At 45.4% G+C, this 16703-nt stretch overlaps 1 protein-coding gene across 4 annotated transcripts in view; it reads right to left on the bottom strand.

Moving 5' to 3' along the window:
- Window positions 1-902: 902 nt before the first annotated feature.
- Window positions 903-16703, bottom strand: part of LOC138511558 (ATP synthase subunit C lysine N-methyltransferase-like) — a 409142-nt gene continuing 393341 nt past the window's right edge. For all 4 annotated transcript variants that reach the window (XM_069627317.1, XM_069627314.1, XM_069627315.1 and 1 more), the window contains one exon: window positions 903-3353. In XM_069627317.1, the coding sequence (XP_069483418.1) occupies window positions 3141-3353 (213 nt within the window). In that variant the 3' untranslated portion in view covers window positions 903-3140. The remainder of the gene's footprint in view (window positions 3354-16703) is intronic.

A 16703-nucleotide genomic window follows, 5' to 3' on the forward strand; every position in this document is an offset into this window, starting at 1 on the left:
GACACCCTCTGATCTCGGACCCAGGTCCTTCTCCTGCCAGCTTCACACACCTGCACTGCCCACCTGGCACCCTGCACTTGGGACTGTTTCTGTATCCCTACAGCCCCCCTTCCAACCACTAACACCTGATGTCTGCACTTACCTTCTACTTGCCACTTGCTGGCCGTTACTTACTTATTGCTATCTTTTCCCATGTACAGCACTGTCCCTTCCCCCTTCCCACGCACTTGCGTGATCTGAATGACACCTGGCCTAGTAGGATCGCTGTCTGTCCTCCCTCTGTTCCCCTCCTTTGCCTTGTCGCGCCTCAACACACTTGTGTATAGGCGCGTTATAAATGCCATATCATATCTTATCATATCATACCTGCGTGCGTTTCAATGTTTGACAAAAGCATGCTTCATGAATAATGTGAGGAAAATGTTACATTCTACCTAAAATAATAAAAATGTTGGCATGGTAAATATGAACACATTAAAATAAGTCAGATAGTTTAAAAAGGTCTTGTGTGATAAGTTTAATTGTCCTTGAGGAGGGCACAGATTTTAGGCAGCTAAAGGGTGCTTTGCGTGTGCTTTCAAAATAAAAATGTCCCTTTACAGAGCTTAACAAGGAATCATTAGGAACGCTCTGCCCAAAACAATGGTCTCTTAAATAGGCCATCACTTGTAAATCACTCCGACTTTAAGTGCTCTGCTTTAAGAAAGAAAGTGATAAGCAGTGCTTTCTCTCCTTTTCAGAGTTTGGGTAAGGATGCAGCTCTAAAATTTCAATGCACAAGCCCTCCATTCATCGGTGGAATTACAGGTTTTCAATGTTGGTAATCAGGTTTTGTAACACATGCAAGGCAAGATCTCCAGACAACTAGACAATAAAAACACTCCTCTAGGGAAAAGGCTTGGTGCACTTCTTTACAAGTAAAACATGATTTATTTTTTATACAAAAAGGAAAAAGGTATTAGAAGGTCCCGTAGAACCGAAATGACATAACTCTCAGTTAGTTCAAAGCAGGTACATGGCTTTTAAGGAGCGAAATCGTCACTCATGATATGAATAATATACAGTGTTATCCCCCACCCTAAATGGCTACCACCTATATACATACTAACAGACCACTACAGTTCCTTGAATGATTGGCCACATCCTAATCTACCCCTACCCTCACCCTCTAACACGTGGTCCCCCTATTCCATCATTTTGATTAGCATATACTGGATTAGCGAGTTTACCTATAATATTGCCCGCCCCATTGGCCTAGTCACATGGTGTGCACCTGGTCATTAGCATGAGGTCAGTGGACAACTCCAAGGTCAAATCAGCCCTTTGAAATATAGTATGGTCCTCTTGATACCAGACATAAAGGCACCTCAGCCATTCCTCCCCAGCTCTTGACTAGATTTGTCGTCATCACCTCTTGCTCTTCATACCACAAATCACAAAATGTTTTGCTCCCCACTCTCCCCTTATCAGTTGCCGACCCGTGGTACATGTCCTTGCTGTCTCTTGAGGACCTGAATAATCAGAGCAATTCTGATGGATTTATGTACTCTACTTTCCAGCCCACTGGCAGATCTAAATCGCCCTAAATCTAAACCGAGAATGTTGGCAGCTCAAGACCTCTAACCTAACCCCCATGGATTTGTCCTCCGGGAAGGGCTCAGACCTACCCTCGTTCTGCCATTCATATTCCAATCTCGTTCCATAAGCCAACAGCTTTATACAATTAAACAATGCCACTATTCTCAGCTTCAGTCCTGAGGCTTGGGAAAGGGAAAATGATTCGCACCCTTAATTATGTCATGCTGCTACACCTCCAACAGAGTATACAAAATGCTAGGCCTCACTTCCAATATGGCGATCCTTCAGTATTTCCGGCACCCTGGCCCTGTGTCTGCACCATCATCATTACACACATTTCAATACTGCTACACAATATCACCCATGCCTTATACCTGGGCCTACCTAAGCTTCTATAACTACTTCAGGAATGCAGTTGTTGCTCCCAACTGGACTCCCTATCCCTCGGCACACCTTCATTTACTTTGCGCTAATAGATTTTCTTATCCTGAATAATTTGGCAGTGTATGGGAGGTGTACGTGCATCCCAACACACAATAAACATCTACAGACCTTGCATGGAAGGAATTGTACAAGAAACTGAAAAATGATACTTGTTTAAAACTATGAGAGAGTGATACTAGTAATGTAGAGAAATACGAGGACCAAAACAAGTTCTTGATTTATGCAAGCACTTAGAAGAAATACAGGAAGATTATCAGGTAGCAGTATTTGCCAAGACAATAATCAAACCCATTTTAAATTTAGCTCTACATTCTGAAGGTGATGAAAATTAGAGACTTCTGGATTATTTTTTCAGGAATAATGTAGTCCATGAAACAACCGCAAATAGTACATCACAACACATCTTACTAAGAGTTAACCTGGAAGGTAACTTGGCGAATCAGAAAAAAAAATAAGGAAACTCCCCAAATCATTGAAGACTGTATTTTGTTGCCATCAACCAGGACACATATGTTCTGTGGTGAAATATTCTCCCTCTTTCCTTCTATCCTAGTTTATCCCGATCCCTATAACGGCCTATCTGACCCCACAACCCCAGAATGTGATTTTGCTTTCTAGTCCTGTAGAAATAGCAGGGCAGATCCACATAAAGAGAGAATTTGGGTGCATTCACTCCACGTGGTAATATGGGCCTTATCACACTGATAATAAAGATACATTTGTGTATGAAATGGATGTCATACTACAGTGATACGCTACCATATTTTTCTTAGTGTACTGAGGAATGCTATTTTCAAGGGGTGAAATGTTGTGTGCCATCACTTCCTGTGATGTAATTTTGGGGTGGGGTCAAATAACATTACAACACTTCATGTGATGTCATCTGAGGTCAGGGGTCATGTGATGTCACTTCCGCTACCCTTGGCATTTTGGTGAAATGACATCCCTGGGTGGAAGATCAAGGCCTATTACCGCAGTAGGTGAGTCACAATTCACTTTTCAGGCAGATACCTGTGCGTCAAATAATTCAGCACCCAAAATGGCACAATATGTGATTTCAAATACACACAATGCAATCAAGGCAGAAAGTAAAAAGGAACGTAGCAGTAGTGCGCGTGTCAGTAATTCGACTCATGAGACAAGGAGAATCCTGGACATGTCTGTCTGTCAAGAGATGTCTGTTTCAGTGTTTGCATGTCATAAGCCCACACCTGGTCCAAGCCGGATCCCTCGGAGCACGTGGGTGTCCAGTGAGGAAACGGAAAGCGACAAGAAATCACCCGGGCATTCTCCGGAAGCTCCGCTGACAACTTATGTTCAAGTGCTTCCATCTAAATAGAAAATGTCATCATTTTAAAATTCACATTTTCACAGTCTTAGCATTCAATAGTGTGCCCTTTTGTACACAAAATTAAAATTATAAACAGTATGCACCTTATTAGGAGTATGGTGGTAACAGTAAAATCTGGCAGAAATGACCAAGGCCAGCTGTTTCTACACCCTACCTGAGAAAGGGCCTCGCGTAACTACTGCATGTGGCTATTCAAGTGGAATGCCACATGTAGTTATTACTACCGGCGGATTGAATGAACTCATTTAAAATTCATTTTTACCCTCCCCGCCCCCAGAGAAATTGGAGTCACAGAGTTTCACAATCCCCCAAAATCTCTTTTAAACAATGTTTCCTATACTGTACTGAAGGGAAGCACATGCCTTCCCTTTCAATGCAGCAAGCCGTGTTTGTGCACGGAGACAACTAATGGTGCTGAAAAGGTGGGCCTCTCTAAATGACAACTGACCCTTCAGAAGCGGCATAACCTGCTACTGCAGCCAATTAATTTCCACCCTGAAAATGAGTGTGACAATGGGTGAAACAAAAGACAACAACAAACTTGACCTCAACCACAAATCCTTCACCAGTGACAGAATTACAATACCAGTATCCAATATTGGGAAAACCCTGGGCGTATACCTGGACGACACTTTGTCCCTGAACAGACAGGTCAGCGCCTTTGCCTCTTCAGTGGCATACAAGACAAAACGTATCCATGCCTGCAGGCCGATCCTGCCCTCAGGCATCTGTCTCACAATTGCAAGGACACTCATAGGGTGAAGGCTTGATTACTGTAATGCACTATTCGCAGGCACCTCAGCTCTAAATCTCAACAACTCCAGATAATTCAAAATAACGCCCTCAGAGCAGCACTAAACATTCCAAGGTGTGACCACATCTCAGTAGCCAGGAAAAAGACCCACTGGCTAGCCATTAGACAGTGCATCCTGTTCGGAACACTAAGTAGAACACATAAATGCACAACCAACACTGCACCAAGATACTGCTCGATAAAAAATACTAAAAGCTCAATCCTCCAGACCCACACAATCACTCCACTCAAACCGCACCACCTTAAAGACTAAAACGAGCTGGGGCGCAAGCATCCCTTCCATTGCTACCAGACACTGGAACGCTCTTCCACACAAACTGAGAGTGGAACCTTAACATGGGGTTTTCTACAAGCAGCTCAAAAACGTTCTCTTCTCTCAGGACACCCTACCCGAGGTGAACAATCGTACACCCCAGACCCTTTCCCCCACCTTCACTATTTAATGGTCCTCTGTTGTTGTAGTATGACTGTGCTCCTATCACTGTACCAGTACCTCTGTACCTGTATCTCTGTTCTCGTATTTCTCTGTGTCCTATTCATATAACCAGTGCCCTGATGACTCTGGGTTTGGCGCACTGTACAAATGTTAAATTAATAAATAAATAAGAAAGCACGTGGATTGCTGAAAATAAGGTAAGCATTATTTTCTGGAAATACATATCCAGAGATACTGCATGGATTTCCAGAGATACTGCATGCAGTTATACCATTTACCAAATGTGGTACTTTCATTTGGAAACCTGCAAAATGTAGGAGGGCCTTAGAAGCACACATTTTTAATGTATCATGTCCGCTATAGAATGTTGGCATTCAATTAAATCTGCATAAATAGTACGCTAATATTCCAAATGAAGAAACACATCATTTTTGGTACATCTTAAATAAAAAAAACGAATTGAAACTCATAAAACAGAATTTTCTAATTAGGATAATAATAATCACAACCATAAGAAATATGTTTCAGTGTTTCACTATTAGACTGATCACAATTGCCACTCAGAAATTTGTGAGCCAGATAGGTAGACACCTACTCCAAATTTGAAGGCAAATTTCAGTTAAGGAGCTGTAGGTCATTCAATTGGATATTCTGTGTGCCCATATTTGGACAGAAAGGGGCCCTCCCATGAATCGTTTCAAAACAAAAATCATGTAAGCAATCACCAGTGCCACGTTGCGATAAAACATGTCTGTTAATCCAAAATATGCCAATACATGCATTCCAGGGGGAGCCATGTTTTCCAGTGGATTGGTTTTGTTGACAACATCCATCACTCGTACGAGATCTCTTCAGCGATTCATTCAGGGACCTCTGGCTAATCATTATTCCAAGCACCATTATGCCTGAGACTAAGCACTGGGATTTGGCTACAGTCTATATCATAAAACCCATGAATATTACTTTGTTCTCTTTTAGGACTGGCCTAGTCAGCCTTGCCTCTCACCAAATACTGGATACACTCACCCAGGTGATTTTCTGTCAATCCGAAGATTTCTGAAGCATAACCTGCTTCTGGTTGGTCCATTGCCTTGACCTTTCCTCCCCAATTATAGCCCAGCATCCGGTCTACCTCAGTCACTATGACCTACAAAGTTATATTATGCTGCAGTCAGCAAACAAGTTAAATGTATGCTGCAGTCAGCATGCCACTAGGTGCTGAAAGCAGCTTACAGCCTCAGTAAATCAGCCCTGCAGCACAGGAACTGTGGACATGGCACAGAAAGGAAGAACTAACTCTTCCCAGTTGTTTAAGCAGCCATTGATCACTTTATCTTCATTAATATTGTTATTAGTCTAACAATCAAATATGTGCCGAGTACGGCCTTTGATCACAGTGTCGTACTAAAATAGCTTTGAACATATTCTGTCGTATGTTGCTTTTTGTGTTCAACAATGCTTGCGTAAGCGTGTCGCATTATTCCTCCTATAAATATTAATACACATAGACATTAGATATTGTTATAGGCCGATCATCCCGCTTGATATATTAGGGAAGGTGTTTACAAGGTGGACAGCAATTAGATCAGAAAACTGAGTTCGTTCCACCAAAGTTATTCCCAAATAAATCAGACATGCTTTTTCACAGGGTCTTTGCCAGATGATCATTGCCTGATGCTTTTAGCCTTGTGAAGTGGGAGAATGGAAGACCAGGCTCCCGTCCTTCACCTCTCGTGCTTGGCATAGAGGGTCACGACCCAGACACCTGCCACGAGAAGAGTTTGTCCATTTACCAGACGACCAAATACCCTGGTACAGGAACATACGGATGTGTCCATCTGCCTGCCCAACAGCCCGCACTGGCCATGCCGACACCTGCGGCACGGACCAACTAGACTAAAATCTACACGTCGTTAGAGATGCCATGACGACCTAGACAACGGGAAGCACATCTGTACAAATATACACACTGGACATTCCCACACCGATCTACACGAAGAATATACTCAGTGCTATGACGTAGGCGACAGGCATATTCACGGACGTGCATCTTTATTATTTTTACATAGGCTTTCAGAATGCAGAAACGCAAGACGCGTCATTAACTCATCTACAAAGCTTGCTCACGCTTCTCTTAAAACCAGTTACCACCATAAGAAATATAATGAAGACACGATACTGGTCATGGAACTATATGCTACTATAACCTAAAGCACCTATGCACCAAACGGACCACTTATGCACCAGGCCCAAGTAGGCCTCAAACAAGAGCTCCCGTGGACATTAACAAAGCAAGAGTCTGGTTGCTGATCCTGCAGAATGGGCCCGGTGAAACAACCAGCCAAGGTCGCAATGTTGCAAACCCACATTCCAAGAACAAAGCATCAAAGGCACGATGTTGCAACCTCGCACTCCGCGTACCAACGTTAAGGTCACACCTACAAATTAAACCAGACACACAGTGGAAAAGCAATATTAATTGTGCAGAATTCTGCCTCAAACACGGTCCCTCCCCACGTGACCAAGCCGAACCTGACGAGATGCCAAACCCAGGAGAGAAAAGGCGTCTGGATCCCTCGCTACGAGACACAGGCAGATACACTTGAAAGGCTCAATGGACATCTGCGACAGTGGGAGCGGTCAGCCTTCCAACTATGAATAAATCCTCACATTGTCTGCACGTACCCATAGTGAAACATTGTTGCAATTGCAGGTACACCGAGAGCTGGGAACAGCGGTGGTCCCAGGCTGGGAAGCTCACGGGCGCACCAATCAGAACATGGGGCTCTTATCACTGACGCCAGTAATATTAACCAATCCTCAGGAGTCTTCATGTAACAATTTTCATGTATCTAATTGTAGGGACAACCCAGATATATCACCTGACTACCCTTTGTCCACTAACATTGTCCTCTATATGTGTCCTATACTAACCCTACCACTCGAGCAACCAATTAAGAGTGGCGATAGGTTTTTTGTTAACTTTCTGAAGTGACGCAAATAGCGCGTCATAATACAGTAAAAAGGGCCTGCGAGCCCCACGATTGTGTGTGTGTCAGGACGGACACGTACGCTCCTTGACCCATCCCTGCCGTTTTGTCTAATAAACAGCAGAGTCACCTTGCTCCTTGTGTGTGTCTCATACTCTATCTCATCTGGGATACACGGGAGGAGTTGGGGCCTCCCTGCCTGGAGGTCTGCGGACGGCCCGGCCGACCCCGGCAGAATTTCCCCCCGACAAGTTGGAGGCACTGCTGAGATCTGTTTAAGATCGACTTTTTATTTTTTACTTTTTCCAGGCACTCCCGTTGCGAGGAGGCCCGGCGGCGCGGCCCCCTCTGCCGTTGCCCCCTTCTGAGGACTACAGGACCATCGCGGAGCTGCGAGAAGACCGGACAGCGCAATACGGATATTGGCCCTCGGGAGCCGGTTGAGAAGTATCCAGCCCGCGGTTGGCGCGTGTCCAGATGTGGTCCGGACGAGGGGAGGTGGCGAGCCGCTTGGGGGGGTGCACGCAGTCGAGCGGCCCTGCATCGAGAGAACTTGGTGAGCATGACACGCACAACAAGCAATGCGAAATTGTGAGGGAGGGGGGAGGAAGTAAATAAGGGAGGTGTTGTACAGATGCACGGCGAAGGTCTAACAACTTAGTGTTGCCAATGGAATGAATGGTAGCAAAACGAGTGTGAGAGCAGTCGGCTACGTTACACGAAAAAGGGAGGGCGGAGCACGAAAACATCACGTGCGGCCGCTCGTAAGGCACTGATTGGCCTAAGTCGTGACTACGTGTAAGGGTGGGGGTGTGTGTGGTTTCCTACGATTTGGCATTTATTGATCAATGAGTAGACGAGGATCCCTATTGTTCGAGCAAGAAACTCGATAGGTAGATGACGATTCCCTGTAGGCGGTGGCTAGTTGCCTAGTTGCCCAATACGGAAGATAATTGGCTGGTTAAGCCCTCCTGTTGAGGGGCGTATCACACGCGAGGCGACGCAGCGTGCGCAGTCCGATTATATTATTGATTTGATTACCTTGTTCCAGGAGTGATAGGAAGACAGCTGTAGGGTTAGCGGGGGTAGATTGCAAGTGTATTTTGAACTTAAAGAACATAATAAGAATGTACCAGTAGCTCGAAGAGATCGGTGACGTCACCAGTAGGGATTTAATAGGATATCGCGAACGCAAGAAACTTTGGTTTTGGGAGTGGTGGGGAAGAGAAATATGATAAGGGAGCGGACGCGGAGATAAACGATAAACGAGTGGATCGGGAAAAGGAGAAGGGGAAAGGGCCGTGGCTGCACACGGAGAACGCCGGCCACGGCAAGTGTAAAAGGGGGAGGAGAACAGGGAAACAGGACGACTGTATAAGAGCGTCGTAAAGGGTACGCAGCCGCAGGGGGCTGCGTGTGCTTCGGCCGCAGGGGGCCGTAAGGGTGTAGTAACAGAAGGGAATCGACAAATGTAAAACCATACATAAAGGATTGTCGTAAGTCCCCATACTTACGGGGCCAGGTAAACAATATAAGGTTGTATATTGTAAACTAATAGTGAAGGGAAGGATAACAAGTGGAGCGCCACTATGTCATACAGGACAGGGTCGGGAGGGTGGGGGAACACCCTCACTACACCACTACAACACATATGCACCACACTGCCACCCCATAGGGAGAAATTAATCAAGTACAGCATAGAGTGGACCCAGGGGACGGATAACAAAATGTTAACACCATGGCCGCCTAATGGGAGTTTCGATCCATATGCCCAACATTCACTGCTAAACCATCTGCACAATACATACAAGGGGAAGAAGTTGGCAAACCATGTGGAGGTGTTTAACTTATGGAGGATGTTCCAGGGGTCCCGACCAGGACCAAATGGAATGTTCACTATGGGGGAAACACCGGAAGAAAAGGAGATTAAGAAAGAAGGAGAGGATGGGAAACAGGGGCGTGAAGGCACAAAGAATACGGGGAACGGAGGAGAGGGAGGAGAAAAGATTGTTAAATCAGACGACATAAAAAAGGAACCGAACACCGAGATACCCATAACACCGGGAGTGAAAACGGAGGGAGGAGGGTTGTACCCTTTAAGAGAATTAGGAGAAATAGAAGGACAGTTAAGGGCGGCTGAAGGATACTCGAACCCGGCATACAGCCCTCCACCATATGTGGCTCATAGGAAGATGCCAGTGGGGGAGGGGAGGATTGGAGAAGAGCAGACTGTAGAGATAGGAAATGATGAGTGGGTAGCTGCACAGATATTATTAAAATTACGAGGTTCACTAACTGGAGAAGAGAGGGAGGTAGTAAAGAGAACAGACGAGGATAGTGCAAGAGAGAGTGAAATGAGGGGGGAGGAGCTATTACGGCAAAAGGAAGAGATTTTAGAGGAAAGATTAGCAAAGCTAAGGGATGAGCAGAATGAATTGATCAAACAGCTTGAGAGGGAGGAAAGAGAGAGAGTGAGGAAAAGGAAAGAAGGTAAGAACGAATTGGAAAAATTAAGGGAACGAAATGAGGAGCAAAGGAGAGAAGCTGAAAGGGTAAAAGCAGCAGCAGACAGGGTATCAAGAGTAGTGTTGAGAGAGAAGAAGAAGGAAGAAGAAGAAAGAGAAAAGGAAATGGCAATATGGAAGAGGAGGGTACTATCAGAGACAGCTAAGAAATATGAAGAGGGGAAAGTAATAGAAAGTATAGTAGAGAGAGAAAGAGTGAAATGGGAAAGGAAGAAAGAGAATGAAAGAATATTGGAACAGATGAGCAACGAAGTGATGGAGGAATTGAAAAGGAAAAGGGAGGAAAATAGTAGGGAGATGGAGGAGAGAAGTGAAGGGGAAAGAGAAGGGAGGAGTAGGGAGAGTGAAAGATGGGGGGATGTATATAGAAGTAGAGAAGTAGCAACAACATCAGCACTAGGGGGAGCAGTTGGTAACAAAGGAAAAGGAGAAATAGACCTAATAGACTTAGAGACAGTAACAATAAAAGGGAAAAAGGCAGAGTGGGGGGTGCAATTTATGAATGATTTTTGCAGTGAGGAAGAAGAAGGAGTGGAGAGAGAAGGAAGAAAGAGTGAAAGGGAAAGCTTAGATAAGCTATACCTCACTCGAACAAACATAGACTTGCCATGGATCAGTAGGAGAAGGGAGGACCTGGAGAGAAGTGAGGAGGGAGTGCAAGGACTAGTGGAAGGACAAACCCATGAAACCACACCATCCCCATCTCCATCACGCCCTCCCCCATCGCACCCTACATGCTCAACCACCGCATGCTCGCTGCGCAGAATAAAGCTCGCGCCCTTCATGGACGAACTGACACCCTATGCATGTCGGCTTAGAGACCTCCCTAGTCGCAGGCAAGACAGACAAATAAACACGCCCACATTAAATACAGGAAATGACGAAAGGGGAATGGATGGAGAAGGAGCTAGGAGCAGGGGTAATAAGGACGGAATTGAAGAGGTAAAGGAACCGGAAGAAGAGGAGGGGTGTGAGGACTCGATATTATGGAACATAAAAGGTGACACAAGACACAACTTAATGCCACTGTTGGAGAGAGGAGGGGTTAGACCACAGTACGTCCCTTGGAAGCATACGGATAAAGAAAATATAAAATGTAGGCTCCCATCACTAAGTGGAGGTGCGGGTAAGTGGATATATGAAATGGAAAAACACACCGCAGGACAGAAACTAGCAGTAGGAGATGTAAAAGGCCTGTTAATATCAATATTAGGGGATAGAGCGGATGACATTTGGAAGAGAGCGGGATTCCATGGGGTAACAATAACAAACACATCGCATGATGGGGCACCATTTGCAAACTGCAGACATGCGTTATGGCAGGCAGTGAGAGTACAGTACCCAGACACATCAGACATAGGAGCAATTACTTCCCGTAAGATGCGTGAGAATGAGGATCCTGTTGATTATATCCAGGATATCCAAGAGAAGTGGCGCATGGAAACTAGAGAACAATGGGACAAAACACCAGCCATATTTTATCATATACTAGTACAAGGGCTCCCAGAAGGAGTTCAGAAACAACTAAAGAAAGTAGTGGGAATGGAAGCAAAACCATGGCCAGAAATACAACTGACTATAGTACATCACTGCCGGACATGGCAAGGAAAAATGAAACAAAAGGAAGAGGACAGGAAAACAGAAGAGGCTAAACTAGTACAGAAAAAACTTACTAAATACACAATGGAAGGGGCACTAATAACTACGCCCACACCAATGGCCCAAAGCCCCACACAAGTAGTGGCTGCACAAGATCCTGCTCAAATAGCACCTCCACAGACTATAACACAACAAGTCCCGCCACTGCAATTACACGCACCAAACATGGGAGGAGGGTACCCAATGCAAGGAGCTGGGTATTATAGTTTTAATAGGGGGAGAGGAGGATTTATGAGAGGGAGAGGATACGGATATAATGCCCAACAGCAGGTGGGAGGACTCAGAAATTCCTACCCCACAGGGCAACCAGTATACCAGGACAACACAGGGAGCTTCCCATGGCAAAGCAGGGAACCACCCGTGTGTTGGAGTTGTGGATTATTAGGACACATGTCACGTACGTGTAGGGTCAGGCCAGGAACACCAGCATGGAATGAACAGGCACAACCTAGGACCTCACAAGAACAGCAGGGCGTACAACAACAGCAGACGTTACAACAAGGAAGTGACCAACAACAACAACAAATAACACAACAACAGCCACTGCCACAACAACAAGTAGCGCTAACACAGCAACCCCAAACTCAACAAACACAATTGGGTAGGGTGACGGTCTTGGGACACAACCCTTACACAGGGAATGGCCAATCATTGTACCCACAATAGGACAGCCCACAGACGGCCTTGGTGTGTCCCATCCTGTCAGTAACACCTAATAGTGCGGAGGAGCCACGCATAGAGGTAACGATAGGTGACAAAAAATTATCATTCCTTGTTGACACCGGGGCAACCCGGTCTTGCATAAGGGAAGGTAAATTTAAGATGTCAGGCGAAGCCAGGAACACCCAAGGATTTTCTGGGGCTAAAGGGTTGGTTCCATTTACTGATAATGTTCCCTTATCTATTGGAGATTATGATCTGTCGGTTCCACTTTTATATTATAGTGCCTCACCAGTGAATATACTGGGGAGGGACATAATGAACAAGTTGAATATGACGATCTCCTTTACAGAGGATGGCATAATTTGCTCTACTCCAGGGATTAACATGCTCGCAGCACGACAGATTATGCAAGCATACTGTGGACAGACAGCGATTAGGGCGGAGCCAGTAGATGGCGAGCTATTCCAGTATGGAACAGACATGGCGTTTGCATGGATGCCAGGGATAGAAGGGAAGATATGGAGGAGGCCAGCAGCCTATCTGTTCCGACCAGAAACACCTGTTAATGAACCAGAAGGAAAGGTGTTTGTAATGGACATTGAGAGCATTATTGCAACAGCTGATTATATTGCTGTACATGCCCAAGATAAAGAAGGGAGAGCATGGAGGGCAGTGATAGCACTAGCAGAAGGATGTAGGCTGACCCAGGTGTCAGATGAGGAGCTGTTCTCAGAAGAAAAGGAGGAAGGTGAAATGGTGTTCATGATGAGTGTAGAAATATGGCTAAGAGTGGCTCACAAACAAGTAGCACAGAAAATTGCAATGGCACTTGAGGCACCCGCATGCACCCCAGTCCCCTTCTTTAAGGAGGATATGTCAAAGGTGCCCAAATCATTATGGACTATTAGCCCTTATGACGTGGGATGCATAAAAAGCATAGGGGGTGTAAGGATAAAATTGAAAAAGGGTGCCATACTACCAAGAGTGAAACAGTACCCACTGTCAAAAGAGGCAGATGAGGGCATATATGAAACCATAACGGCCCTTATAAACAATGGCATATTGGTCCCCTCAGAGTCACCATGTAACACGGCTTTGTACCCAGTGCGCAAGGCTAAAGGGGGGTCTTGGCGCTTCATACAGGACCTCAGGCCCTTGAACAACATAGTAGAAGCAGAGTATCCAGTAACAGCAAACCCGGCCACAATATTGTGTGGCATTCCAGCAGAAGCATCACGGTTTACAGTGATTGACCTTAAAAATGCTTTTTTCTCAATACCATTACACCCAGACTCACAAGATTTGACAAGCTTCACTTACCGAAATACAAAGTGGAAACATACCAGATTGCCACAGGGGTATTGTGAATCACCCTCAATTTTCAATAGAGTAATACAGATGGATTTGGGTAACGTTGAAGTGGAAAGCACAGTGTTACAGTATGTGGATGACATAATAATTTGCAGTACAAACGAAAGTAAATGCAGAGAGGACTCCTTAAAAATGTTGACGATATTGGCTGAAAAAGGGTACAAGGTAGACATGGATAAGATACAATACTGTCAGGAACAGGTACTTTACATTGGCCAACTGATATCCCAACATGGAAGAAAGATTGCACCACAAAGAGCACAGGCCATTTCAAGCACTCCAATGCCACAGACTGTGAGAGAACTGCAGCAATTTCTGGGGCTGTGCAACTACTGTAGAGCATGGGTATTTGATTACAGTTCATACATAGGACCCCTGCTTGAGGGTTTGAGAGAAGCCAATAAAGGGGAGAAAAAGTTGAGGTGGACTATGGAAATGAGGGAGGCCTTTGAAGAATTGAAAGACGCGATATCAACTGCTCCGGTACTGGCATCCCCAGACTATGAGCGACGATTTTTTATATTTTCACATTGCGACTCAGCAGTGATGAAAGCAGTATTGGCCCAAAAAACGAGCATGGGCTATAAACCAGTAGCATTTCACAGCGGTCATTTAGACCCTGTGATGTTAGGTCACTTCCCTTGCGAACAAGGTCTCGCTGCAGCTGCTTTTGCAGTAGAAAAAGCATCAGCAATAACCATGGGGTGTCCAACTACACTGTTTGTGGAACATGCACTATTTGCAATATTGAATAAACCTAAGTCCACACTAACAACGCAGAGGGCATCAGGTTATGAGATCATTTTGTCTAGAGCTGAACTAGCAATTGTTAGATGTAGCACGGTTAACCCTGCAAGGTTCCTAGCAGAAGTAATTGAGGAGGGAGATTACGCCCATGACTGCACCCAAATAACTGAAATATACTTGTGTACTAGAAAAGTTGAAGAAAACGCACTAGAGGGAGGTGAGCTTTTGTTTATTGATGGGTCATCAACTATTGATCAAGGAGATGGGATACGGAGGACTGGGGCAGCAGTGGTAAAAATGATGGAGGCACCGGTGTGTGTGGCTATGAAATGTGTACAATTACCACAGCATTATTCTGCTCAAGCCGCGGAACTGGTTGCACTAATATTGGCATTGAAGGAAAGTTTTGACAAGCGAGTAACCATATATTCCGACAGTGCATATGTTACATCCACTGTCCACTCAGGGCTATCGAAATGGAGAAGAAGAGGGTTTAGGAGAGCTGATGGCACTCCAGTGCAACATGCCCTCTTATTGGCTGAACTAATTGAAGTAATAAACGACCCCCAAGAACTGGCCCTAGTAAAATGCACCGCACACACCAATGGTGAAGATCACGTCTCAAAAGGGAATGCAGCAGCAGACGCACATGCGAAATATGCTGCATATTTTGGTGAGATATGGAACCCCACAGACTCACAGAGAGGGAGGGGAATGGCTAGGGAAATGTTGATAAAAGAAGGATACACCCATCTCCCAGCCACACAGATTATGGAGCTACAAGCGGCTGCACCAATGGCCGAAAAAGAAATATGGGTAAAAAGAGGATGAACAATGTCACCAACCGACGCACTATGGCGCCAGGGTGGCACTGGGAAAGTTGTAATACCGTTGGCACTTTTAAACACCGCCCTGAGCCAATTACATCACCCAGCCCATACAGGCAAGGAAATAATTGCAGCACGAATTAGTGAAGATTGGTTCTGCCCCGAGTTAAATTCTCATGTGTCGAATTTTATCAGCAATTGTCTCACATGTCAGCAGTTTACGGCCAGTCATACCCTAAAGGTGATAAGAGGTACCATACCCCGGCCAGAGGGACCTTTTCGGCACCTTCACATTGACTATGTTGATATGATCAACATATGTCAAGGTAATAGGTATATGATTGTAGTAGTATGTCCATTCTCTAGGTGGATTGAAGCAGGGCCCTGTTCACACCCAGATGCATTTAGAGCAGCCAAATTCCTAGTAAGGGAGGTCTTCCCCAGGTGGGGAGTGTGCGAGGTGTTAAGGTCAGACAATGGCCCACATTTCGCAAACAAAATGTTCCAGCATATCACATCCTTGCTGAGCATAAAACATAAATTTGCATGTGCATACCACCCACAGGCTAACGGTGTATGTGAACGCCTGAATGGCCTATTGAAGGAGGCAATTGCAGAAATACAACAAACAACAAAGAAAAGCTGGTTGTATTGCCTTCCATTAGCCCTATTTGAATTGAGGAATAGGCCAGGGTCCGACCACCACCTCACCCCTCACGAGGTGGTTACTGGACGTCAAATGCACCTTCCCCTAACGCCAACGTCAAGGGCATTCACTGACCACGAAAGTTCAGCAAGTGTGTTAGGTGATGAAATGTATCAATATGTGTCTTCTTTGATTACTAGTGTTGTGTTTGTGTCTCAACACCTCGAGCGCACACGGGGCGGGTCTACCAGCAATCAAGAAGAAGGCGCCAGTACAGAATTGGAAAAGGAGAACTTGTGCAAACTTGCCAAAGGTGACCACGTGCTACTTCGCAATTTCAATAGGAAGTGGAACGATAAGCGGTTCACTGGCCCCCATCTGGTAGAGGACGTATCAACAAGAGCAGTAAAACTAAAAGACAAGCGTGCCTGGAACCACCTACATGATGTAAAGATCTACAAACTGCAGACCCGCCCCAGCGCCAACGACAGGTCCAGTGGAAGAGCAGCAACAACATCCCCGACAGAGGAAGGAAGCTCTACCACGGACAACGACCCAATTGTTCCCTTACCGTGTCACTACCCAGCTTCCCCGGAGACAATAACTGACGAAGAAAGGGGTGATCCCCATACTGCCCACCCCATGGTCACAC

This window comes from Ambystoma mexicanum, chromosome 6p, assembly GCF_040938575.1.
Source record: "Ambystoma mexicanum isolate Mex_15411 chromosome 6p, UKY_AmexF1_1, whole genome shotgun sequence".
In the NCBI taxonomy this organism is placed as follows: Eukaryota; Metazoa; Chordata; class Amphibia; order Caudata; family Ambystomatidae; genus Ambystoma; species Ambystoma mexicanum.